General features: G+C 40.7%; 1 protein-coding gene across 8 annotated transcripts; it reads left to right on the top strand.

The window, feature by feature from the left end:
• Positions 1 to 4,308: 4,308 nt before the first annotated feature.
• On the top strand, positions 4,309 to 25,298 carry LOC125720725 (polycomb group RING finger protein 1-like). Of its 8 annotated transcripts, none has more exons than XR_007385553.1 (11): positions 4,309 to 4,529; positions 6,555 to 6,714; positions 7,828 to 7,933; positions 9,058 to 9,210; positions 9,934 to 10,005; positions 10,092 to 10,191; positions 15,322 to 15,367; positions 16,306 to 16,364; positions 16,967 to 17,050; positions 19,513 to 19,593; positions 25,098 to 25,153. XR_007385553.1 is itself a non-coding variant. In XM_048996510.1 (10 exons), exons 2-10 carry the CDS (start codon positions 6,571 to 6,573, stop codon positions 25,146 to 25,148), a joined length of 837 nt encoding a protein of 278 aa, XP_048852467.1. In that variant the 5' UTR covers positions 4,309 to 4,529; positions 6,555 to 6,570; the 3' UTR covers positions 25,149 to 25,298. The 8 variants fall into 8 exon arrangements, 6 of the variants coding, with proteins under 6 accessions (XP_048852467.1, XP_048852466.1, XP_048852471.1 ...); XR_007385552.1 differs by having other exon boundaries at positions 16,964 to 17,050; XM_048996510.1 differs by lacking the exon at positions 16,306 to 16,364 and having other exon boundaries at positions 25,098 to 25,298.
• Positions 25,299 to 25,586: the final 288 nt, after the last annotated feature.

Here is a 25,586-nt window from a genome sequence, read left to right as displayed (position 1 = left end):
AAGACAAGACAGTAGCATGATGAAATAAAAATGCTGAATTAAGTAAATATGCAAAACATAATTACTACTACACATTCTATTCTTTATCCCTTCCGTGATTATTGAATCACTCTACAGTCAGATGACGCACACGTTAGCTTATCTTATTGTATGAAATGCATGTACGTTTCTACAATGTATCTCTGGCTCATTTGCGAACAAAAAAGAACACGGAACAGTTTTGTCCTTGTCTGCACTACTGAGTGACAGTGACTATGCGGCTCCTTTAATGATAGCAGAGGGCAGCAGGTGTCTGAATCAGATTAAGACAAATCTCGGTGCGGATGAAGGTTTCATTCCATTAGTATGGCATTAGGTAAGGCCCGGCAAATTAAAGGCCTGCTGTTGTTTTGCTTTTTAATCTCTTCCTTTCTTCACCTCAATCCCCCCTTTTCCTCTTCCTTTTCCTCTCTAGCACTTTCTTTCTTTCTGATTACTTGCTTCTCTGACATCTTGGCCTTGCCAAAAGCAGCAGGAAATATCTTGCATGTTTTGTAGGCTGACAGTGCCATCAATGAGATAAGTGGCAACCTTATGGACCTTGAGATAAGTCACTGCACAGGGGAAGGAAGCATAAAGACTCTTCTCTAGTTTCCCCAGCTCTGTAACTATCTGTTGCTTTGGTTTTTCTAGTAATTAGGATTTATGCAACTTAATAAATCTCTACACAGTCTAATTATTTGAACGCTATTGCAGGATTTGCAAATAAGCAACAAAAATAACACAATAGTGCAAAATACATGGAGAAAAAAAATTGCTGATTATTATGTGGCACAGGAAACACAAGCAGTGTCTTTATCCTGCTGTATCATGCTGGAGCTTCAATCCAAGCCGCTCCTTCCCTGTGTATCAATACAAGGAGCTGCAGCTGGAGATGCAGACGCCATGCACCTCTGGTAAGCTAAAGCAGCCCAGATCAGGCTAAAACCACCAAAATGAGATTAATACTGCCAAATCAGGCTAATGCTGCACAAGGAAAACCGCCCAAATCAGGCTAAATCTGCCCAAGCAAAACCACCTGAATCAGGCTAAATCTGCCCAAGCAAAACAACCCGAATCAGGCTAAATCTGCTCAAACAAAACCGCCCGAATCAGGCTAAATCTGCCCAAGCAAAACCACCCGAATCAGGCTAAATCTGCCCAAGCAAAACCACCCGAATCAGGCTAAATCTGCTCAAACAAAACCACCCGAATCAGGCTAAATCTGCCGAAGCAAAACCACCCGAATCAGGCTAATGCTGCCCAAGCAAAATCATCCGAATCACGCTCAAATTGCCTGAATCAGTCTAATACTACCCAAGTGAGTCAGAGTAAAGCAGACCACTTGCATCTCAGCTGCAGAGGCTGTAAAACAGTAAATGAGCGCTGCGTACATTTCGATTCGAGGTCTGGTGCTGGATATTGTTGATGACACAGTTCTACTCTTCTAGCTCACACAAAGTTAGAAACACCTGAATTCATAGACACCATTTAAACACAGCAACCCCAGTCTATCTCCTCAGACATTATCCATTTATTTGTTGATTTCCTGTGGCCCCTTTTAAGTCTAGCTACCATTTTGCCTAATATTAGCTAGGTTTGCCTTTTTACCTGTATCAGCATTTCATGTAATTAAAAAATAAATATTTTTAAGCTCATGGCAAAGTGTAATTATACCTAGTGTATAACTGTTATTACTGCGGTCAGTCCTTAACTAATTTGGACTGTGGAGTATTGGCACCCCCTAGTGGCTATAGTAATTATGTGCAGCATTTTCCCAGGGACCGCACAATGGATCTCTGGTTAGGACTGTGGCCTCACACCTTCAGCGACGTTGGGTGCTGCATCAGTATGCTTTTCATCTGATCCATTTATTTCTGTAACTGCTTGAAGACCTCCACAACTCATAGGTCTCAGCGCTCGGTACATGCTTAGGGCAAGCCTCCAATATGGATCTCAACCATAAGATATGCACAGAACCGGGGGCACAAAACAAGTCAAAATGCAAAGAATAGCTAAATTATCATTACTTCAATACTATACAGGTATACATGAACATTTTAAAAAGACGTGCACTGTTTTTTTCTGTTGATAAATATTCCAAGCTTTCAGTCTACCCTGTACCTACTCAGTAGGGTACAGCAAGTGAAAAAATGCACAACGGCATTCTCCTGAGATTTGCTTTTGCATTGCATTATTATTATTTTATTTTACCTCTGGGACCCGGGTTCGAGTCTCCGCCTGGGTCACATGTGTGCGGAGTTTGCATGTTCTCCCCATGTCATCGTGGGGTTTCCTCCCATCTTGGGCTGTTCCCTACCTCGTGCCCATTGCTTCCGGGATAGGCTCCGGACCCCCCTGTGACCCAGTAGGATAAGCGGTTTGGAAAATGGATGGATAGATGGATGGATGGATAGATGGGTTATAACACAGCTGTTGTGAAAAAGTTAAAATACCTTAAAAAAAGACTGAAGCAAAATTTTAAATATGTAATTGCTCTGGTCATGTAAGACTATGCATGGGGCAGGTTACCTGATCCTGGAGTATCCAGCATGTTTTCCATCCTACCTGATGAGTCACTATCTGCCTGATATCAGATGTGGTTCATAAAAGACCAGGTAGGATGGAAAACCTGGTGGATACCAGCACTCCAGGATCAGGTTTCCTACCCCCGGACTAATCTTTTCTAATTTACCTATGCAAAAATGAAAGCTCCTATTCCAAGGCATAAAAGAGCTTCTTTTGTATGGCAGCATTTTAAAGCAGTAGAATCGCATTTCTTATGGACTTGCAATGAAAACATTTCATGCAGCTTGTGTATCGTTGCTTTCAAACAGACCATGTGTGGATAGTATGGATGCTGCTGGAGCAAAACAGTGCTGATTCCTGAGCTGTGAAATTCAACTATTGTTATACAGTACTTATTACAAATCATGTCTGACTTCTACTACTGCATTTCAGTATAAACGAGGTAACTGTTACTGTTGTAACTGGTATGCTGAGATTGGATTTTCCAGCCCAGCCCACCAAAGTGCCAAGTCAAAGAGTTAATGGAGGAAACATAAACAGAGACCCACATAGGCGGAGAGAGTAACCAGGAACAGCAAGAAAAGCAAAGTCAGTGGAACAGGAATAGAAACCACTCACACAGACTAACTAGCAAATACTCAAGAAGCATACATATGACTTGGGAATGTGTAACTGTAATTAGTAATGTAATTAGTAGTGATGTAATCAAGACCAAGTCATTACCAAGACCACAGTGTATCGAGACCGTGACCAGACCAAGACCAAGGCAGGGCGAGATCAACTCAAATTCAGAAAAAGACTATCTAAAACAAAACACTGTAAAATGTGAAGCGTAGGCACCATCTTGGGAATAGGCAATGTGGCCTAAAATTTGTGTCAAGTATAGTTTAAACCATGGACTTTTTTTTCTTTAAATTTCAATATAAATGCTTCTGTACAATTTTTTTTTTCAAACAAGAGACATCTTATAGGTTGCATTTGAACTTTGAAGCAGGATGTTTCACACCCAATCACAGTATTTTCTATCCCTTGGAATTTAGCCTTATTGCATTGTGTTTACATGAGTTAGCCACATGTGCATTATGGTTTTGTTTTCAGGACATTCTGGGCTACTCAGATATGTCATAATTTTATGTGTAAATGCCAACACAGTCTTCATATCATTCTTCTTAAGAGGGAAAAACTACTTGCACCTATTGAAATTTCACAATTTTTTGTCTCATTTAATCTAAAAATTTGCAGGGGCAAATATAATCAGTGTAGACGCTGAAATTAGAGTCTGTATGATGTGGGAATGCGGAGGTTTTCATTGGTGACCTTTCTGTGGCTTATTATTGTGAAGGGACGCATAGCTAGTGCCAGGCAAAAATGAATATCTTTGGTTTTACATCCATTTGGCAACTTGTAGAAGTTATCTGATAGACAAAATACATGGTTTAATATTTAATATGTATTTTTCGTGTATTACTTTATAACATCTGAAAGAAATTGAAACAGAGAAGCATTGTTTAGTTTATGATCCACTAAAAAAACACAGACATAACAGGCGGTTTTAAAGTCTAATGCTGAATGTTTATCGCTATCGTTTTCCGCATAGATACACTATGAATGGTTAAGTGAAATTTGAACATTTTGAACATGCGTGGATAGTTGCGGAAGCGAATATGCGCTTTGTTTTCTGTCTAATATTGTGGCGTCAGGTCGGACCGGAGCATCGCGGGAGCAGAGAGAGACACAGAGACTTGCTTGCCGGGGAAATCATGTTCTTTATTAGCAATCCTTAAAAGGACTACAACAGGCACCCAACGAGCACCGAACCCAATACACAGACGGGAAACACAAGGTTGTCAGACGCCAAACTGTAAGATGCACCTATGGTGGAAGATTTACACACGCTAAATACATGCGAGGATTGGACCGGGTGCACACAAGACGCGGGCAAACACACGCTGAATATTTCAGCGTACAACGCTGCAATTTGAGTAAGTTCTCTATTGCAACGATATCTCTGTGTGGTATACCTATCCAAAGGTATACAAGCATGAGATTAATTGTGCGCAAATCAATACTTCTCGGAAACATGATTTCTGTTTAAATTTCTTTTAAATACTGTGCCAGAAAAATAACAAATCACATCAGCCGTACAGATCAGATTCAAGGGAGAGTATTCCTTCACAGGAGTACAGACAGCATCCTTAGAGACTATTATGGCACAGAATGGTTTGCAGAAAAAGTATCCTCAGGGTGATATTTATATACCATAAAAAAGTCAATCACAAAAGAGAGTGTCCTACTCAAAATAAACGAAATGGTGCAGCTACTGCAATGCCCAGACCTCAGGGTCCAGAGATCCAGATGCAGAACAGGTGTAGGCCAAAAATCGAGGGCCAGGAGTCGTAATCGACAGTATGTGCAAGGGCCAAAAATCCAAAGGATCTTCCCTGGAGATGGTGGGAAAGGTAGGCACAGGTGCCGATTTGGGAGGGCTGAGACACACACTCACACCGGGATATCAAACTCACAGGGCAAGGGATCATAATCAGCCACCACAAACACATGGGAGAGCACTCAAGGAATAACTCGCAGACAGAGAAGAACTGGGAAGTAGTAGAATGCTCTTTAACTGATCGTAGGTTCAATTCCTTGCAAAGGATTAGGGGGGCTAACCAGGTTAAATGCGATGGGAAAATAATGGAAATGGAAATGAGCTGAAGCTGTTAATACTTGTCACGGTATATCAGGGCACAGGCTGAGGAAGTAAAGGCAGGACTCCAGGGGTAGGGAGAACACAGGGTTTAATCGAAGGGAAGACAAGCAGGACCAGTGAACAGGCAAAACAACATGCTATGACGTTAATGACCAGACTGGGGAAACATACTGGAACGCGGACTTATATACATGAGGCTAATTAACAACAAATGGGAGACAGCTGGTAACACGAGGATTTCACACGAGGTAGCGAGAGGGTGTGGCACAGGGGAGGATCAGACGAGCAACGCATGACAATACTCAGGAGAGCTATATCGGTAAAGAGGCGGCCATTGTTGTCATTAAGGAGGCGGAAAACTGGCATAACTCTGCCTTCCATATGAGAGAAAATAGGCCAGAACAGTATATTCCCTAGTTTATAATAATTTCTATCATTAGATAGCAGTTAGAGATATTTTAGGATTAGTTGTCCTGGGACTATACAATAGTGGCTGCCAACGCATCAGCCTCAAGCTACCAGTAGCCCCCATGAGCTAATGATTAGATTGCATAACACTACTACTAACATTATTGGATTACCACCCGGTCCCCAAAACCCACAGTGTGCCTTCCTCTCCCAGCATTTCCTCATCCACAGCTACTGTAGGGAGATCAGTTTCACCCCAGGTCACTGTGAGCTCCTCTGGCACACCAAAGCAGCAGACAAACTCCATGAACTTCTCAGCTGGGGTTGCTGAGCTCTGATTGGAAAACGCATACGCCTTAGGCCACGCGGTGACGTAATCCATGGCCGTGAATATATAGCAGTTCCTGGTAGCTGGAACATTCTGGGTGATGCAGCAATGGACAAACAGCTCAGTGTCTGAGTTGCAGCCGGACTATCCCCTGATAGCCTCGAGCTCCTCTCTGTCGTTGTCCTGTACAACTGCCAAATCAAATGGCCAATGAAGGGACCTTAGTTAAATGACTGAGACATTTCACAAAAAGATATGATAATCACCAGGACATTTAAGCTGCGATGCTGGCAATTGAGCATTGGGAGGCATCAGCATTTAGATTAAAAGAAAAAGTGGCACAGCACATGCCATTTAACAATACAAAATCATTTCTATTCTGCCGAAGTACCCAGAATATGAACTACATAATCTCTGTGTGCTTTAGCCAAATTTAATCATAATGTATTCATTGGGCAATATAACAAAGCATTAACTATTAACTAATAGCTATAATAGTGATTTTTTTTTTAGTTTAATACCCAATTACCACAGGTAAAATTCATTTTTTACCGTGTATTTCAGTGCGTTTCATAGCTTGATGATAGTTGTTATGACAACCATTCCTAAACCGGAAGTGAGCCTTAAACAGTCAAAGATGGCGGAGCGGGAACCGATGGCGACGGCGATGCGGTTGAGAAACCAGTTACAGTCAGTGTACGGACTCGACCCTTTGCGAAACGAGGTAGGTACTGGGTTCTTGTGGGAATGTTGAGACGCGTGTCCCTTAGCAGAGGCGTTTACACATAGGAGTGGCCGTTACATACTAGAAGCACCTTTCTGTGAGCAAGTGAGGGGCGAAGGGGGGCAAAGCGCAATCAGCAGCGGGACACTTTCCACGGATTGCAGCAGCTGCGCACCGCATTCACATATGCATGTGAAATGACAACAGGAAAAAGTTAAACAAATAATGAAAGTATGCAAATATACACCAGTCTTCTTACCTAAACATATAAAAGATGTAGTGAGAGCTTCCAGGCACACCGGCGTGGCTGGACTTACGTTGTCCCCAACGTGCTTATTCGGTATATCTCGCATCATTTTGCGATGGGTATGTTATCTTCATTGTATGATAACAGCAGCAAAACGATCAAACTCTCCTAATCGCCGCGATGTCTACATCGTAACAAAATATCTCGACTGAGAGAATAAAATTTAAATTACGAACTAGGATATATTATGACAGTCATCAAATGGACAGAGGCGATTCGCAGTAGCCTCGAGCACCCGGTGCGGTTTCGTGTCCTTAAGAACTTTATAGACTTTTTTTAAATGTATGAGTATTACGAGATTATTTGTCTTGACGTTATTATTGGCGTTAAATGTTCTTAAACTTCTTAAAAGAGTTGGCTCCTTTAAAAAAAAAAAGCATATCTGAAATGCTGCCCCAGTGTGCTCCAGTGTCGCGTGGCTACCTAGCATTAATCGTATACAATTTACCGCATGAACAACAACAACAATAATAATAATAATAATAATAATAATAATAATAATGATGATGAAACATCTGCCCATCCATTCTCTGCCGCTTATCCGGGTCGGGTTCCGGGGGAACCCCCCCCCCCAACAGTCTAAGCAGGAATGCCCCCCCCCCGCCTCCCTATTTAGAACGCCCGTAGCTAACAGTATTTTTAAAATACTGACATGCAGGAAGTTTTCTAAAAGACAATTTTCATTATAAAGTCATTCAGACTTAAATTTGTATTTTTCTGCTGTGACCATTATTATAACGTTTCACTCCTTTTATATTTCTTAAAAATAAATTTATAAATTGATGTCTGACTGCTTTTTTTTACAGGAAGAAGTCAAAGTTAAGATCAAAGATCTGAATGAGCACATCGTCTGCATTTTGTGTGCCGGGTACTTTATTGATGCCACAACAATCACTGAATGCTTGCATACCTGTAAGTGATAAGTTCCGTTTTGCTGTTGCCATGGGCCACATTGTAATCAACCACTTGGAATTAATATGGTATTGACATGTAACACAGAGCTACGTTAATGCAGTATACAGGCTACAGGCTGTAGCTGCACTTTTTTATTCAGTGTTTCCAATAGGTTTACAGTTTTTTTTTTTGTTTTTTTTTTTGGGGGGGGGGGGGGGGGTATGGATACCGACAGGAGTCATGGTGTTCATGTGTTTCTTTTAATGACAGCAGTCAAAAAAGATATTTTTGTTTGCTTTTTAGGTGGTTGGCGCGACATAGTTTCTGACGCGCGCTCTCTGTCCACTGGTGGGAGCGCGCTCACCTGTGTGTGCGCGTTCGTGTCTTTGGGCGCGCATCGGGGCGGAATATATTGAATAAGCTGTATACGTAGGTTTATTAGCTATCAAATGTATTTTTTGATTGAAGTCTTAAAGATGCAGTTTGTTCATTTGTTGATATGTTGTGTTACCACTTAAAAACAATGCAAAATCAACATAATTTTTTTTGGTACAGCTATTGTACATATTGTGTGGTTAAGTACTACTGCAATTTTTTTGAAACATAACATGTAAATGTAAATGCATAAAAATGTATTATCACTACAAGTAACATTACCTCTAGTTTTAATAGTGAAATAAGTAAGCAAAATAATTAAGAATACAAAAACATGGAACAGATATCAAGGCGTCATGTAAGTATTTCTCATCCACTGGAGAAATTCATGTCTGGTCAGAGCTACTAATTTAAAATAACATTAAGGCTGATGGAAACAAACATGTTTATGAGCACAAAACTGACATTTTATTAAATTATTCACCTTGAATGTTTTACTACATTTTGGGACACTAAGAAAAAAGGTTAATGTTGAAGGAGGTGGAACTGTGCTTTGGCAAGGTGTGATTTGGACATAAGGGGGCAGAACTGGGCTCCTCTGGACTCATATATTTAAACCCTGAGCACAAGGAGCACTGCAGGGGTACGTCCTGGACAGGAAACGGCTCTGGGGTTAATTCAGTACTGCAGTCATTTGCATAACTGAACAATAAGTCTATCAGAGTGTTTATCCATAGAAAATCAATGTTTTTTCCTTGCTGTTACAGTTTGTAAGAGCTGCATTGTGAAATACCTGCAAACCAGCAAATACTGCCCCATGTGCAACATAAAAATCCACGAGACGCAGCCGCTGCTGAATCTCAAGTTGGACCGAGTTATGCAGGACATCGTATATAAACTGGTTCCAGGGCTTCAGGAAAGTAAGTTTGCTGAAAATAGTCTCTGCAATTCTCAGTTTCACAGTTAATTTTTTTTTTCCCAAATCTTGACGGTTATTGTGAAGTTTTTTTCTGTTATTGTGCACATTGTTTATTTTGCCTGAGCACAATGAATAAATTTCATTGTTTATTTCTTTGCAGCACAGTCAGTTGAAGCTTTTGGGCTTTTCATTTTCCCCTGTGCTTCATGCCTGTGTTAATACCTACAAGGCTTTGAAGGCTTACACTGTCTATTTGTCAAGAGTGTCGAAGTCTCACACTCATGGTGGATCCATCCATTCATTTTTTTGTAACTACTTATCCTGTTCAATGTGGCGGGGGGCCCCGGAGCCTATGCCTCAGGCTAGGGGCGCAAGGCAGAGAACCACCCTGGATGGGGAGCCAACCCATCGCAGGACACACTCACACACCATTCACTCACACTTGCACGCCTATGGGCAGTTTCGTAATTCCAGTTAACCTCAGCATGTTGTTGGAATATGGGGGGAATCTGGAGTACCTGTAGGAAACCCTAAGTCCACATGTGGAGAACATGCAAACTCCACACACATGAAGCCATGGTGGAGACTGAAACCCTGGTCCCAGAGGTGTGAGGCGACACCATTAACATGCCACCCCCTAAAGGATATATATAATTTCTAAAATTATGTTTTTTTTGGACTAAGTGTTAACTGAAACACTGGAACTTATTCTTTTTGTCACCAGGTGAAGACAAGAGAATCAAAGAATTCTACCAATCTCGTGGACTGGAACGAATTACTCAATTGTCTAATGAAGGTGTGTTGGTTGAATTTTTGGTTCCAAGCTAATGCTATCGAAGCAGTTAGGTGCTACAGGCTAACGGCGCTTTGTGTGGTCCCCAGGTGCAGTCGCAGACGCTGCCGGATTGCTCTTCACCCACTTTGATCGTCCGAAAGCCCATTTCTACAGAAATGACGAACAGGTCTCCCTCTGTTTGGAAAGGTAACATCAGTGATGGCGTAGTTTCCGTAAAAAGAAGAGTTTATGGATTTCAGAATGAATGCATTACCCACTTAAACATAATCATTTATGTTCCCAGCTGTGGAAGTAACATATAACTGCTTTGCTGTCTTTTTTACGGAGAAGTGGGAAACATGTGAAAGCGAGTTAGAAAGGCGTGTAGGAGTAATACGTGTATTATACTGCGGTATTTGCATTTGGCAAAATGCATTATTTGGCGAAAAGCCTGATCAGCTAAATTTATTGTGGGGATTATTGTATCCAAGCAAGTCAGTGGTGGCACAGGAAAGAAGCGGGAACAGAATTAAGGAACCTGATTGCATTAAGATCGTTTCTGCCATAGAATATATTCTTTTTCACATTTCCAATTGACCCATCCAGTATTTCTATAAATTGCACAGGTTGGTGAATGTGTGAGGAGTGCGGGTTAGATGGAGGGAGCAGGCGGTAGGTTTTCCCAGGGAATGCAGTGCTGTCATTACCGACAGCCCCCCTTTCTTGTTTTGCCCATTGCCCACACTACGAAGCATGAATATTACATCACTTTTCCTAATAAATGATTGAATTCTCTTTGATAACTTATAACTAGGGTCAACAGGTCCTGGACGACTTAGGCCCAAGCCCTTGCTGATACTACCAGCGACTACTTATTTTATTAAGGCTAATTAAAGAAAAATAACATACCCTTTAATCTAAACAATGCTAAAACCGATTGCATGATCATCCATCTATCCATTTTCCAAACCGCTTATCCTACTGGGTCGCGGGGGGTCCGGAGCCTATCCCGGAATCAATGGGCACGAGGCAGGGAACAACCCAGGATGGGGGGCCAGCCCATCGCAGGGCACACATACACCATTCACTCACACATGCACACCTATGGGCAATTTAGCAACTCCAATTAGCCTCAGCATGTTTTTGGACTGTGGGGGGAAACCGGAGTACCCGGAGGAAACCCCACGACGACATGGGGAGAACATGCAAACTCCACACACATGTGACCCAGGCGGAGATTGCATGATCATAGATATATAATTTTGTAAGGTCTAGGGCTGGGCAATAAAATTTTCTGTGAAATGGACTAAATGTTCGGTTGTAGTTAAAACCACAAACAGTGTCACGAACACTTATTACAACAGTGTCCCCAAAATGAAATGCAAATACGGGGTTTCCTTCCCTGTTTGCAAATGTGCAACTACAACTATTCCGTATTAAAATTTATTCTAAACTGAAGTCTCAAAATAAAGATTAAATTAAATTATATGATTTAAACTCTGAATACGGGGACTCTGTGCAATGTCACCAGCTCTAATGCTTTTGGCCTCCATTAAAATTATTTGCTAACACTAACTTCAAAATACAGGATATGTTAACGCAGTCAATGAAGTAATTTGTTATGTTATGTCTTTAAAATTAGCATTAACACATGAACTTTGAAGGCCTATATACTATATCATATCGTAATATATCATATCATATCATGAAAACGCTGATATAACCCCCAACCTGAAGTTTAAAACATATTCAGCAGTTTGTTTTTCTTTTTGATTAGTTGGTGTAATATAGTGCAGCACTGAAATCTGATAGAAAAATCAACACCAGAAACAAATCTCTATAGTTTGTACCTCAGAAATATGTCCTGCTTCATATTGCAACTGTTGATCAAGATACAGTTTTGGAAGCAAAATACTATCCTATTTCATCAACATTTACATATTCTGTTCCAACAGAGTTATGAAATTCCAGAGGGTAAAAAAAGATATTGAGTTGTTTCTTTTGTATTGAATCCAAAGATAAAATGCATCACTTAGACCCAAGAAATTATCAGCGAAGGCTCTACTGACCTCGATTGTTCCCTTGTTAGCTTATATATTATATAGCTTGTGATATGTGGTTGTCCTGTTGATTGCCATCTGTTTCAATTTTTTTTCAATGATACATTTTTTGCTGTCTTTATGTGACGTTTATTAATTTTCTTCAGAAAGCAGAATATTTAGCAGCACATTTGTCTCGGACACAAAATTTTGTCTTTAGATTGATCCCGTCCTTTTGTAGGTTTCCTTTCCTTCTCTTTTCCTCACTGTTTAGCATGCTGGGCAGGATATATACCTACTCTAGCAATGTCAGTGTCAGTATACTTGCATGAGTGCCTGTATGTATTTTTAGGGATGCATTGGCACCGATACTGGTCTTAGTATCAGGTCCAATACTGTGCTCCTGTAGTTGTGCTCTTGACAATGTGCGGATGCCTGTAACCCATACCATGTAATGATGTGTCAGCGATATCCGCGATGGGCCGAATGGCCTCCTCTCGTTTGTATAGTTCTTATGTGTCAGCGATATCAGTACATGGGACAAAATGTGAAAGAAAAAATTATCCCCGAATGACCCTCCTAAATCTCAGCTCTGGACAGAAAAATAACTAAATCTGTAACTCAGGGTTGGTAAGGTCAAAGCGTGACAGAGCGCTCTGCATACGTCAGATGCTTACACATCGCTCAAAAGAAAAGCGCTCCATTATGCACTTTCAAAAGCCCCCTCCTTTACAACATTTTCTTCCACAGCCATCCTTGAATTTCCTCTTACGACCTCCCATCTTGCTTACTAAGTACATACATAATGATTACATGATTGATTAATTACCTATTCTGTCATTACATGTTGATTGTACTGACAGTGGTTATACAAGTGTATCTCTGATATCCTTTAATGATGGTAACTTCTTCATATTATTAGCTCAGACTATCACAAACAGAATAAAAGCAGGGTTCTCCCCACCCAACTGCTAATGCGCTGTTCACCGTTACCATGACATCCTTTCCTCACAAGCCCTCTTCCCAATTAGGACAGTTCCTTGACTAGTGCCAGGTCAGCATGTTCCACAGCATATTTTCTCCAGCATAATTCTCTCGAATTTTACCAGAATAACAACATACTCTAGCCCGAAGCCTAGGGCCAAGTTTTGTTCCTACCTTCCCGAATATCACATCTTCTTGCCAAAGGCCTAACCGCAATCCCAGAATGCAACAGCATCTTCTTACCTAAGGCCTAACCGCAATCCCAGAATGCAACAGCATCTTCTTGCCTAAGGCCTAACTATAATTCCAGAATGCAACAGCATCTTCTTTTCTAAGGCCTAAGACAATACATCACCCCGTAAGTCCCCCTACCCCAGTACCATTCTTCCAGAAAAGGTCTGGGGTGTGGAAGTTCTTCAAAGTTAAGAACAAAAACATAGCGAACTGCAAACTGTACTCCACTATCAAGAGGAGATACAGAATTAGGTTCATAGACCACTATTGTAACCCAATTAAACATCTAAAAACTAAACATAAGAAAGAGCATGACAAAATTTCCACCAACAGTACTCTGCAGCAACCCACCGTGCAGCAAACACTAGTACAGAGACAGAAAATGCCAAATGATAACCCTCGTGCAATGAACATAACAGAAGGGCCAAATCGTTATGACTAAACAACTGGGTTAGGCCATTTCTGAAATGGCGAGGCATTTGGGGAACTTTTGGTCAGTGGTGTTGTGTAGCTGCCGAGAGTGGTCTGAGGAGGGAAAAACCACAAACTGCTAATGGTGTCTGGTGGCCAGGGTCCATGCTAGATGTGAACGCAAGGCTATCCTCTGGTACAAAGCAGCAGAAGGGCTGTTGTAGCACAAATGGCAGATAATTCCGATGGTATTCGTAGGAGTAATGTGGCTTAGGGCTGCATAGGCTGAGGCCAGTCAGAGTGGACATGCAAACCCCTGTCCATTGTCAAAAGCACCAAACCAGGACCTTGGAGCAATGGAAGAAGGCCAGTTAGCCTGATGAATCCTGTTTTCACTTGCATCTTGTGGACAGCTGGGTACGTCCCGAGCAGCTGTGGGGTACTTAGGACCAGCAAGGCTGATCTACAGCTCCATAACTCCATTTGTAGCACAGCTCAATGCCCAGTATGTCGTGACACATCACTCCTATAGGGGTGTTTCATTAGTCCATTGATGAAAAACGAGATTACACCACTTTCCTGTAGTCCTTTAGACTTTTCTTCCACAGAGCACAAAATATGATTTTAATAAGGATATGTAGACTTGAAATATTGTATCTAGGTACCATATCCATTAAATATAAAGGGCCTTTTGTGACTAATATGAATTACTGTAAAAACATTTGTATAAAAGCTTCAGCGGTTGCCCAAGCTGTCGTCTATGTACATTCTTGGGGGGGGAAAGTAACAACCTGGTTTTTATACACTTTAAACTTTATAAAGAATTTGGCAGAAATAAAAATCTAATTCTGTCTTTAGTGCAAATGTATTAGTTTTATAAGCAGTTTTAAAATGATATAACGGAATAGAATTTCCCTTTTAAAAAAGTATAAAGGTTATTTTGCTTCAGCTGAATGTTGTTAGTGACGCTGTAATGTGTTGTATATTAAATACAGTCTCTCTCAGTACATCAATTAAAGGTGAATGAAATAACAAATCTATTTGTGACCAATATGATGATAAGTTATTGTGGCCGGTTGTGATTGTATCCATTAACATTTTTTTTATTTGGGAGACACTGTTGTCCAGAGTGAAAAACAAGTGAGGCAAGTAGCACATTACAAAGTTACACGCTGCCGAGCAGTTAGCAAGGTGTCAGTGTGGCTTACGGGAGCCTCCAGTGAATGCCCAGTTACACGTGCTCCACTTAACACTATTATTATAATGACAGAACAAACCAGCAAGAGCCCCTACCTGGCGATCCCTGTGTGTTCAGGGGCTGCATCAATATGACAACAGAAACAGACTGAAATGAAACGAAGCAATTTCAGCCTGCATAACATTTCAGTGCCGTCTGTATATCTCCCTTCTTTGTGAATTATATGTCTAGGTGGATCTAAACTTAGAGACTAGATCCTGAACTATAAACTTGATCGATCATTTCAAACTAATCTAACTAAAAGAACTTTTATATAACATCAGACTGTGAATAATACTGCACCTGTCACATGGTCCATCGATGGCTATGCTGTCAAAGAAGACAGCCAGGAATATAATGGATATTTAAGTCTTGGGTTATCTTCTTATTGGCCTTTATTGATATTGTGCCTTTCCCCCTTTTTGTCTATAGTTCATCATTGCTACCTGGCAAAGACCGAATCAAGCTGGTGCAACAGGTAAGCAGGAACTATCACCAATTCTGAACAGTGTGCTTTCATTATATCAGCTACTTTTATTTTACCTTATTTTACCTGATTGGTATGAATGAAAATGCAGTACATACCACTTTCTGAAGTACCTCGTACATATCACTTTCAAAGTGCAAAAGGTTAAACTTGTACATTTTTCAAAGATTATGTGGTCCAATTTCAGGTATCTTGAATATATTCAGCAGCAAACCTGGTTTGGCCTACATAAAAATCACTGACTGATCCACACTAAAATTGGCTTATTTAGGCATACCATACTGTGATAACAGTGTTTTGGCATCAGGGACCTGAAGGTATTCAGATGTAGACAAATAAAACCCAACAGGTCTGAGAATCTTAATTTAAGACAGGTATAAAAAATTAAGTGGAAGGTTTTGTCTTTTACACATCATTTGCTGATTAACTGGTTTTACATTATTTTAAAGTAACCCTTAGTAATACATTGATTTAAAAATACCTTTTACTTACAAAAGCATTTCACATGAGCTATTTTGTACAAAAAATAGTGACAGGAATACTGTTCACAATTGCTGTTTTAGAAAAAATATACTGCCTGGCCAAAAAAAAAAGTCTCCATTTGGATTTTTCGTTGGGCCGCCTTTAGCTTTGATTATGGTGCACATTTGTCATGGCACTGTTTCCACAGGCTCATGCAACATCTCACTCTTTATTTTTATCCAGATTTGCATTCATTTCTCACAGAGATCCTGTATTGACTTGTGAGTTGAACCTCCATAAAGCCTCCTTTAGCACATCCCAAAGACCTTCAGTGAGGTTAAGGTCACAACTCTGTGGTGACCAAGTCATGCGTGAAAATGATTCCTCATGCTCCCCAAACCACCCTTTGACAATTCGAACCCAATGAATCCTGGCATTCTTGCCCTGGAATATGCTCATGCCAACAGGGAAGGAAAAACCCACTGATGATGGATGGAGGTGTAACCTGGCCAGTCAGTAGATTCAGGTACTCAGTTGACTTTACTTTACTGCTGCATAACGTTGTATTGCTGTAATAACGATCCAATCATTGGCTCTTAAGAATTTGCTGATATAAATGAAAATGCCGACTTTTTTTTTGGCCGGGTATATGTAAATAGACCAACAGAGGGCGCACCTTGTTAGAGTAACTGTTTGTACCAGCGAATCAGGGCAGCCAGCAGCTCTCTGACATAGACTCAGTGTTACATTTGTACTTGGTGGGGCAAAATAATGCCTCTTTCTTGCCTTATTTGTTAACACGCTTTTCTAATGCACACATAACCCATTATTTTGGCTACCTATAGGGTACCAACAAACCGCTTATACAAAGGTATAAAGTGCCGGGAGAATGTTGACCTTGCCAATTACTTACAGTTTCAACTCAGGCAATTGGAGGGGGGCTGCCCCCCTCTGCCTCCACCCCCCTAAACTGCATCTTTGCTCTCAGAAGACCAAAAAACGACACACAAAACACAAAAACATCCCATAATCAGCCCCTAAAGGAGCCGCAGCATGGAATAAGCTTGGCCCCCGTCTGTGATTGCACGGCTTTGAGGGTGCAGTAACATCTCCCTGTGTCCCCAGCAGAGGTTTGTGCGGTGCTCCGTCAGGGCAGAGGTGCAGCACCTGCGCAAAGTGCTGTGTCACCGCCTGAGGCTGCAGAAGCAGCAGGTGAGGCACTGTCGTCCCGGGGGGCCCAGGGGGAGGCACTTCACACACAGCTCTGTCCGTTAAGGGCTCCCTTCTCGGAGCCGGCTGGGCTTTACATGTCCTCTGACGCAGTTAATGCTTCAGTCCACGTCGACTGATTGATTTTTGGCGGTTAATGAATCTTCAGAGTAAATTGTACAGGTGCGGATAGCCAGTAATTCATCAAAACACATTTGTCATCAGAATACCTGGTTAGTAATTACCAGAAAAACGCTTAAAGCCAACTCAAAGAGTACTTTAGGTATCCCTACCTAAAGCAGGATAATGCTAGTTCCCCCCCCCCCCCCCCCCCCCCACAAACTGCACCCATGCTGTCAGGAGATTAAAAAAAACACACACACACAAAACACAAACACTTAGCATAATATAGTTACAATATAGTTATTATTAATGGTTATTTTTTCCATATTGAGCATGGGTACCTTACTGTTAACAGAAATAATCTATGCACAGTAGAGCTCCAAAAATTACCTTGGACTCTGTATATGTTGTATATTACCAACTCTGCTCCCTTAACCTTATTTAATTTAGAACCTGCTGTGGAGAACTTGGGGACGTATTGCACCAGATCAGCATGATTTCCTCGTATATCAGGGTTTACTTGCTCTGACACAGCTTATTCAGCTCAACAGCTAATTACCAGGTTTATTAGATGTGTTTGAGCAAGGAAATCTGTGTTACAGACCCGCCCTCCACGACCGGAATTAGGGAGCTCTGTCATATATTCATACATTACCAGGTAACTTGCTGATGAGGCAGTTATCTTTGAACAAACCAGTAACCGGGGAATCCACGTTCAGAGTGAAATCGGTTATTTCTAGGGCCGCATTCAATAAGTCCTGCCTTCCGAATGTAGTGACTAAATGTGGCGAATGGGGGGGGGGGGCATGCAAGTGCATTGTTTGACTGCATGCCAAAGGCATAAAAAGTCTTATGAAGATCTTATTTTTATTGTAATAATCAGATTTCTTGATTGATTTTTAAACTACATAAAAAGTAATTCACTGAATAATACTAATACACATATATTTTAGCTGTCTATTTTCAGAGCCTTTTTTCCATTTCTTAGTATTTGTAAGGGCTACACAAATTTATGCAACAGTCCTGATGTTTATCTCTCAGAGGTGACAAAGGTGAGAGGAGAACCTTAAACTCATGAGTCAGTATCACACCTCGTAAGATCTCTCACAGAGCATACCTACTGTACATTCAAATTCTCTTCATTCATCTTCCAACCACGTATCCTCCTGAAAGAAGTGATTCTACATTGGAAAACACATGAACAAGAGAAGTTTTCATGAGAAATTGAAATGTGGGTGTATTTTGCCATACTTGTTTTTAATCATCCAATAATCATGCAGCATGTTAGTGAGCAGGGTTGTGGGGTGGGGGGGCTGGGATTTGGAGGTTCTTCCAGGCAGCAAAGGACAGAAGGTGGGAGGTGGCAGACACGCCAGTCTATTGTAGGGCACACGCACAGCACACAGAACCTCTTTGGCCCATTTTTAATACTCTACTTGTCTGACTTCTTATCTCTGAATGAGATTAGAACAGGATAAATGATCAATGTTGATACAAGGTATTCCCATTCCATTTGGAATGCTATTGATTTGATTTTGTGCAAGTATGTTAACACACATATCTACAAAATATATAAGTCTATTACTGTCTAGAACAGAGTATTCCTTTCTGGCTTTTTGGCTTTGCCTTGTATGAATAAATTTCTATGTGACGACAACTTTTTGTTCAGACATCAGGAAAATTAAATGAACTAACTTGTGTTTCTAAGTTGTAATAACACTAATAGTATCATATAAAAAAAAAAATCACCTGGTTTTTGGTGTCCCCAAGAACCGGGTTGAGAAACACTGATGTAAAATATATTTAAAGACTATGAGTTTTAAGTCTGTATTATCCCTGATTTATATGTCAATACTGAATCTTACTTTAAGGGTCACTTTTCTAGTTATTGATGACCTAATTGTGAGTATAAACACTGTATGGTTAATATTTATTTACTTAGATTTTTTTTAATGCGTTCTCTTCTGGAGTGAGCATAGCTGTCCAGTAGCTGCCTTCCTCCAGCTCTCACACTCTGTCTCTTTGTGTGTGTAGTTTGCATGTCCTACACATGTCTTTGTGACGCTCTTCCAGATACTTCAGTTTTCTTCCACAGTCCAAAGACATGTATTTAGGTGAACTGGTATCTCAGATCTGTCATCAGTGTATAATCTACAATGAACTGGATCCCAGGGATTACAGTCTATCACAATATGTTATATTCCAGTAACAATTTTTGGTCCATGCAGCAGTCAAAACTTGTAACTGATTTGGCAAGAATTCATGGCATTTAAAGAGCTTAAACTATTAGAAGCTTCTTATGTTTAATTGTGCATGCTTACTGGTCTTTTTTACTGCTACAGGTACAGATGTTGTTCAACAATGAGTGTTTACCAGATCACATGACTATGAAACAGCTCTGGCTTTCACGCTGGTTTGGAAAGGTACTGTATGTAAAGGAACGCGTTGTGCATTGTGATAACACTGGCAAGGTTTGCACTCAGCTTTTGTTACATATCTTGTAGGAGAAAGCTCTCTCAACCATCTACCGGTCAATGTGCTGTATACATTTTGTCATTATATCTCTGTCTTTATGGCTGTGTTAATATAAATAATTATTAAATTAAAATATTAATAAAAACAGTAAAACATTATAATAACTAACTAGAAAGGGGGGCTGTCGGAATGCTAGCATTGTACCCTGGAAACCCCTTTCACATGTAGCTCTGAAAGTATTCTTATTCATTTGTTGCGCATTCCACTTGCATGACAATTTGCAAAATCTTTTCCTGGCAATTACGTTGTTACTCTTATGCTTTAGTGTGTGTTTTAATGTCTGTGCCTCAAAATCTCATTTGGTATTATTTGCATATTTTTTGTATATGTTTAAATATTTATATTCTATTTACGTTTTTCACCGGGACCAGCATTTTCCATGACGTAACAGTAAGATAGTGTTGTAGTACTCAAGACCAGTCTTGGTCTCGAGACTACTTTTTGCGGTCTTGGTCTGGTCTCAGAATTGACTTTAGTTTGACTCGGTCTTGTCTCGTCTCGGTGTGGAGGATTCGAGGTTTTATCTCAAGACCAGTCAAGACCATTCATCATGCCTCAATATTCATCACAATGCCTTAATATTCATCTTTTTGTTATACCTGAAAACCCAACAAACGAAAAGAGCGTTGATTTGCGCACCCATTAATCTCATGCTCGTAACTTTGGATAGGTATAACGCACAAACATGATTCGCATATCTTTGCAATCGAGAGAATTTACACAATCTGGTCGTTCAAATTGCAGGATTGTATGCTAAAATATTCCAGAGTTATCCTGTGTGTGATGAGGCATATATTTGAAACATTTTCCACGAAAAAAACACCCCTAATAATCCATAAAACATACTTCACATTAGACCGAAAACAATTCGCATACTCGCTTCAGCAGTGATCCACGCTCTACTCTTCTAGGGGAAAAAAAAATCTCTTTATTATAATCATATAAATAAAGGCATAGACAAACACTTGAAATGGACTGAAGTTTTACTAGAAATGACAACAAAATGCAGTGTTCTATTTATTAGGAAGGCAATATTTTTTCACAAAAGTTTTTATATGTATGTCTCACAGAATGTAAACCGGCTTTTTTGACATTGTGGGGACCATTTTTCAGATTCCACAAAGATCTCTGAATGCAATCAAAAATAAAAATGCCAAAGTATTTTGCTCGGTTACTTATGGTTAAGGTTAGGACTGGATAGGGGTTAAGGTCGTCATGTTGGGATTAAAGTTCCCACAAAGGTATAATTTCAAACCTGTGGGGTATGTGTGTGTGTGTGTGTGTATGTATGTATATATGTATATATATATATATATATATATATATATATTATATTTTATATATATGTGTGTGTGTGTGTGTTGGACGGACACGTCAGTCACGGGGCAGACAAAGGACACGCTGGAGAAATTATATCTCTTGACTGGCATGGGGACATCTTGGTATTCCCCGGGGGAGCTGCAAAAGGTGGCTGGGGAGAGGGCGGTCTGGGCACCCATGCTTAGACTGCTGCCTGCGCTACCCGATGGATGGATGGATGGATTTATTATTATTATTACTACTCTTCTTCTTCTTCTTTTTATTATTATTATTATTATTATTATTTAGGCGGTGATTTTTGTACTGTAAAGCCGGGTACCTACACAACTCGGGAGCACACACTGGGGTAGCAGGTATACAAAAAACAAAAGGACGGAAACAACACAGGACTACACAAGTACGTTTTACAGGACAACACAACACAAAGTGCAGTTGGCAGTAATAACCGTGCCGCTTTGAATGGATATTTGAATAAATAGTATTTGTTGTGAAAATGGGTGAGGCGAATGGGCAGGCGAGCAGGCAGGAAGCAGGCAGACAGGCGGAATTCGGGGTAAACTAGGGGTTTATTAAAGGGAGTGGGACAGGCAGGACAGAACAGGAGCACGGACATCTACTAACATCAATGACAGACACTGAACTGAGGCAAGACGGGGACTGAAATAGACCAGACAACAGGGTACAGCTGGGTACAATCAGGGAAGCACACGTGGATAATCAGGGGGGCGTGGCACACACGTGGATCATACGAGCTGGGCGTGACAGTATTATTGCAGATAGAGTATTATGACTGTATATAGACTATATATATATATATATAGGGTGGGTGCAAAAAGTCCTGCTTTAAAGTTCAAATGCAACCAATAAGGTGTGTCTTATTTGAAAAAAATTATATATTTGTACATAAGTATTTTTATTGAAATTTAAGAAAAAAATTCCATAGTTCAAATTGTATTGCAACACAAATTTTTGACTGTACTGTTAAGACCGTGCCTATGCTCCACATTTTGTAGTGTGTTATGTTATGTAGACTCTAGCATTAGTCTGCTTCTGAACTTGACTTGGCGTAGCTCTGCCTTGGTCTTGGTCTTGTCTCGGCCTCGCCCTGCCTTGGTCTTGGTCTTGTCTCGGCCTCGCCCTGCCTTGGTCTTGGTCTTGTCTCGGCCTCGCCCTGCCTTGGTCTTGTTTTGGTCTCTATATACTTTGGTCCTCAGTTTAGGTGATCTTGACTACCAGTAAGAGCTGTAACAAATACACAATGGAGTATATGGAGCTCTTGACAGTTTTTTTTTTTTTTCATGGGCACTTTGTACTAAATTATATGCACAATATATACTGAACAAAAATATAAACGCAACACTCTTGTTTCTGCTCCCATTTTTCATGAGATGGACTTAAAGACCTACAATTCATTCCAGATACACAATATTACCATTTCTCTCAAACATTTCTCACAAATCAGTCTAAATGTGTGATAGTGAGCACTTCTGCTTTGCTGAGATAATCCATCCCACCTCACAGGTGTGCCACATCAAGATGCTGATCTGACATCATGGGTAGTGCACAGGTGTACCTTATACTGCCCACAATAAAAGGCCACCCTGGAATGTGCAGTTTTTTGCTTTATTGGGGGTCTGGGGACTCAGAACCGGTCAGTATCTGGTGTGACCACCATTTGCCTCATGCAATGCAACACATCTTCTTCGCATAGAGTTTATCAGATTGTCAATTGTGGCCTGTGGAATGTTGGTCCACTCCTCTTCAATGGCTGTGCGAAGTTGTTGGATATTAGTGGGAACTGGTACACGCTGTCGTATACGCCGGTCAAGCACATCCCAAACATGCTCAACGGGTGACATGTCCGGTGAGTATGCTGGCCATGCAAGAACTGGGACATTTTCAGCTTCCAAGAACTGTGTACAGATCCTTGCAACATGGGGCCGTGCATTATCTGTCTGAGTGGCTGGTCTCAGACGATCTTGGAGGTGAACCTGCTGGATGTGGAGGTCCTGGGCTGGTGTGGTTACACGTGGTCTGCGGTTGTGAGGCCGGTTGGATGTACTGCCATATTCTCTGAAACGCCTTTGGAGACGGCTTATGGTTGAGAAATGAACATTCAATGCACGAGCAACAGATCTGGTTGACATTCCTGCTGTCAGCATGCCAATTGCACGCTCCCTCAATGCTTGTGGCATCTGTGGCATTTTGCTGTGAGACAAAACTGCACATTCCAGGGTGGCCTTTTATTGTGGGCAGTATAAGGTACACCTGTGCACTACCCATGATGTCAGATCAGCATCTTGATGTGGCACACCTGTGAGGTGGGATGGATTATCTCAGCAAAGCAGAAGTGCTCACTATCACACATTTAGACTGATTTGTGAGAAATGTTTGAGAGAAATGGTAATATTGTGTATCTGGAATGAATTGTAGATCTTTAAGTCCATCTCATGAAAAATGGGAGCAAAAACAAAAGTGTTGCGTTTATATTTTTGTTCAGTGTAGTTTAACATTTCCAGGACATTCTAAATCAGGGTCACAAAATAATTCAAATGTGGCCATGATTTAATTTATTGAAGTCCTCAGTTGTGGGTGGAGTGGTGGCTCTCAGGCTAGGGATCTGTACAGGCAATCGGAAGGTTGCCATTTCAAATCCCATGAATGCCAGGAATGATTCTACTGCAATGGGCCCTTGAGCAGGGCCCTTAACCTGCAATTGTTTCGTCCTGGGTTTGACGTTAATCTGCATCCAGCCCTGCAAGCAGGTCCTCCAACTTACAGGGAAAATTGGGGGTTCAGCCAGAAGCTGAAATGAAGTGCGCGAATACTATGGGTTTTATGGTAGTATATTTATTTACTCAAATTTTGGTAATAATGCATAACATGTGTCCCAATACAAGGTGATATTATTCTGCTAGACTTGGCACTTCACCAAACAAAGCTTCAACTAATTATATGACAGAAATTAGGTGTTATTCTCATCTAATTTGTAATACTATACATGGTAAAACCAATATACACTAATTATCCATAACATACAAATCACCTCCCTGGTGAAGTAAATAACATTACTTACTTCATTACAATGGCAAAAATCAAGGGTGCCATTATATATCAGGCAAGTGAACAGCCAGTTATTGAAGCAGATGTGTTGGAAGCAGGGAAATGGGCAAGCATAAGGAATCTGGGTGACTTTAAGAAGAGTCAGACTGGGTCACAGCACTCTGAAAAACATCAGGTCTAGAGTGTTCCTGATATGCAGTGGTCAGTACCTACCAAAAGTGGTCCAAGGAAAGTCAACCAGAGAGCCAGTTTTAGTGTAGTTATATGTAATACAAATATTTAAACATAAACCATGCAGTACTTCTATAAATTGCACAGTTTGATGAGTGTGTGAGGAGTGCGGGTTAGATGGACAGAGCAGGTGAAGGGGCTGTCTGTGGATACAGTGCTATCATTACCGACAGCCCCCTTTGTACCCTTCTGTGCGGTATTACTGTAAATGAACAAAACCTGCCACCTTCAGTTTCAAGGGGACTCTGTGGTTGATCCTTCCTACCATCCATACATGCATGCCATCCTGCTTCGTGTAGTTTTCTTTTCTCTTCAGCTCCATTGTGTACATTTTATAGCTGTGATCTGCCATTGAAAACTGATAACAGAATGTGTGCGTGTGTGTGAGAGAGTATGTTCTCCCACTGTACTGTGACACGCATCAGACTTTAGTCATTGTACTTATTTTTATTTACCTCTTATGTGCACAGTAGTGCCCCCATGTTGTATCCTTTAAAGCAAGCAACCTCCTTAATCATTCAAGTTTTAAGGATTAAGCGTAAACAAAGAAAAAGATTTAAAGCAGAAGTTCTTCTTGCTGTTTATTAAAAAATATAACGTTAAAGTATGCAACAAAGCACTTTAATCCGAAACAGTAACGAGTGTGTTGGTTATGACAGGATGCATCCGGTACAGCGTATCAGGAACCCTGAGAGGTTCTGTACGTGGTGATTCTGTATTGCATAGTGAGCTGGAACGCTGTTCTATCATAACGCTTTGAAAAATGTCTCCTTTTTAGGCACAGCCTTTGGTTCTGCACTACACAGTCAAGGACAACCGCGGGAGGTAGAAGAAATGCCTGTTTTGTTCGACATTTTGTGATTGAATGCATTATCTTTTGTATATTTCGTGTTTTATATATTGTATTTTATATATTCTGTAAATTTAAATACTTATTTTGTTTTTGTTTGTCTATTTATAAAATAAATTTTGTAAGTGATGAGCGGTTACTTTGTCTTTCAGTAATGATGCTAATAATTCTGATGTGGCAGGTTGCAGAGTAGAGAACTGCCAGAGGGTCCCTTTCAGAAGCGCTGACTAATTACTAAATAGGTTTTTAAAATAAACCATGAAAGCTCACTTAACTCATAGAAGCTGACGATCCTGGCGGCCTCCCTGTACACGTCTCTCTCGCCTCTTTCAACAACACTTAGCTTAGCTCTTACTAGAGACAATCTGGCTACATCTTTCATTTCTATATGACCACACTCCCCTTACACTTAAAATA

Source organism: Brienomyrus brachyistius, chromosome 25 (assembly GCF_023856365.1).
Source record: "Brienomyrus brachyistius isolate T26 chromosome 25, BBRACH_0.4, whole genome shotgun sequence".
Lineage (NCBI taxonomy): Eukaryota > Metazoa > Chordata > Actinopteri > Osteoglossiformes > Mormyridae > Brienomyrus > Brienomyrus brachyistius.
Note: the sequence above shows the minus strand (reverse complement) of the source record. Positions and strands in the feature narration are given on the sequence as shown.

Coding starts and splice junctions, on each gene's coding strand:
- LOC125720725 (XM_048996509.1), top strand. CDS start 6,571: ATGATAGTTGTTATGACAACCATTCCTAAACCGGAAGTGAGCCTTAAA. Junction 7,934..9,057: donor CACTGAATGCTTGCATACCT/GTAAGTGATAAG, acceptor TTGCTGTTACAG/TTTGTAAGAGCTGCATTGTG. Junction 15,368..16,963: donor GAATCAAGCTGGTGCAACAG/GTAAGCAGGAAC, acceptor CTGTGTCCCCAG/CAGAGGTTTGTGCGGTGCTC.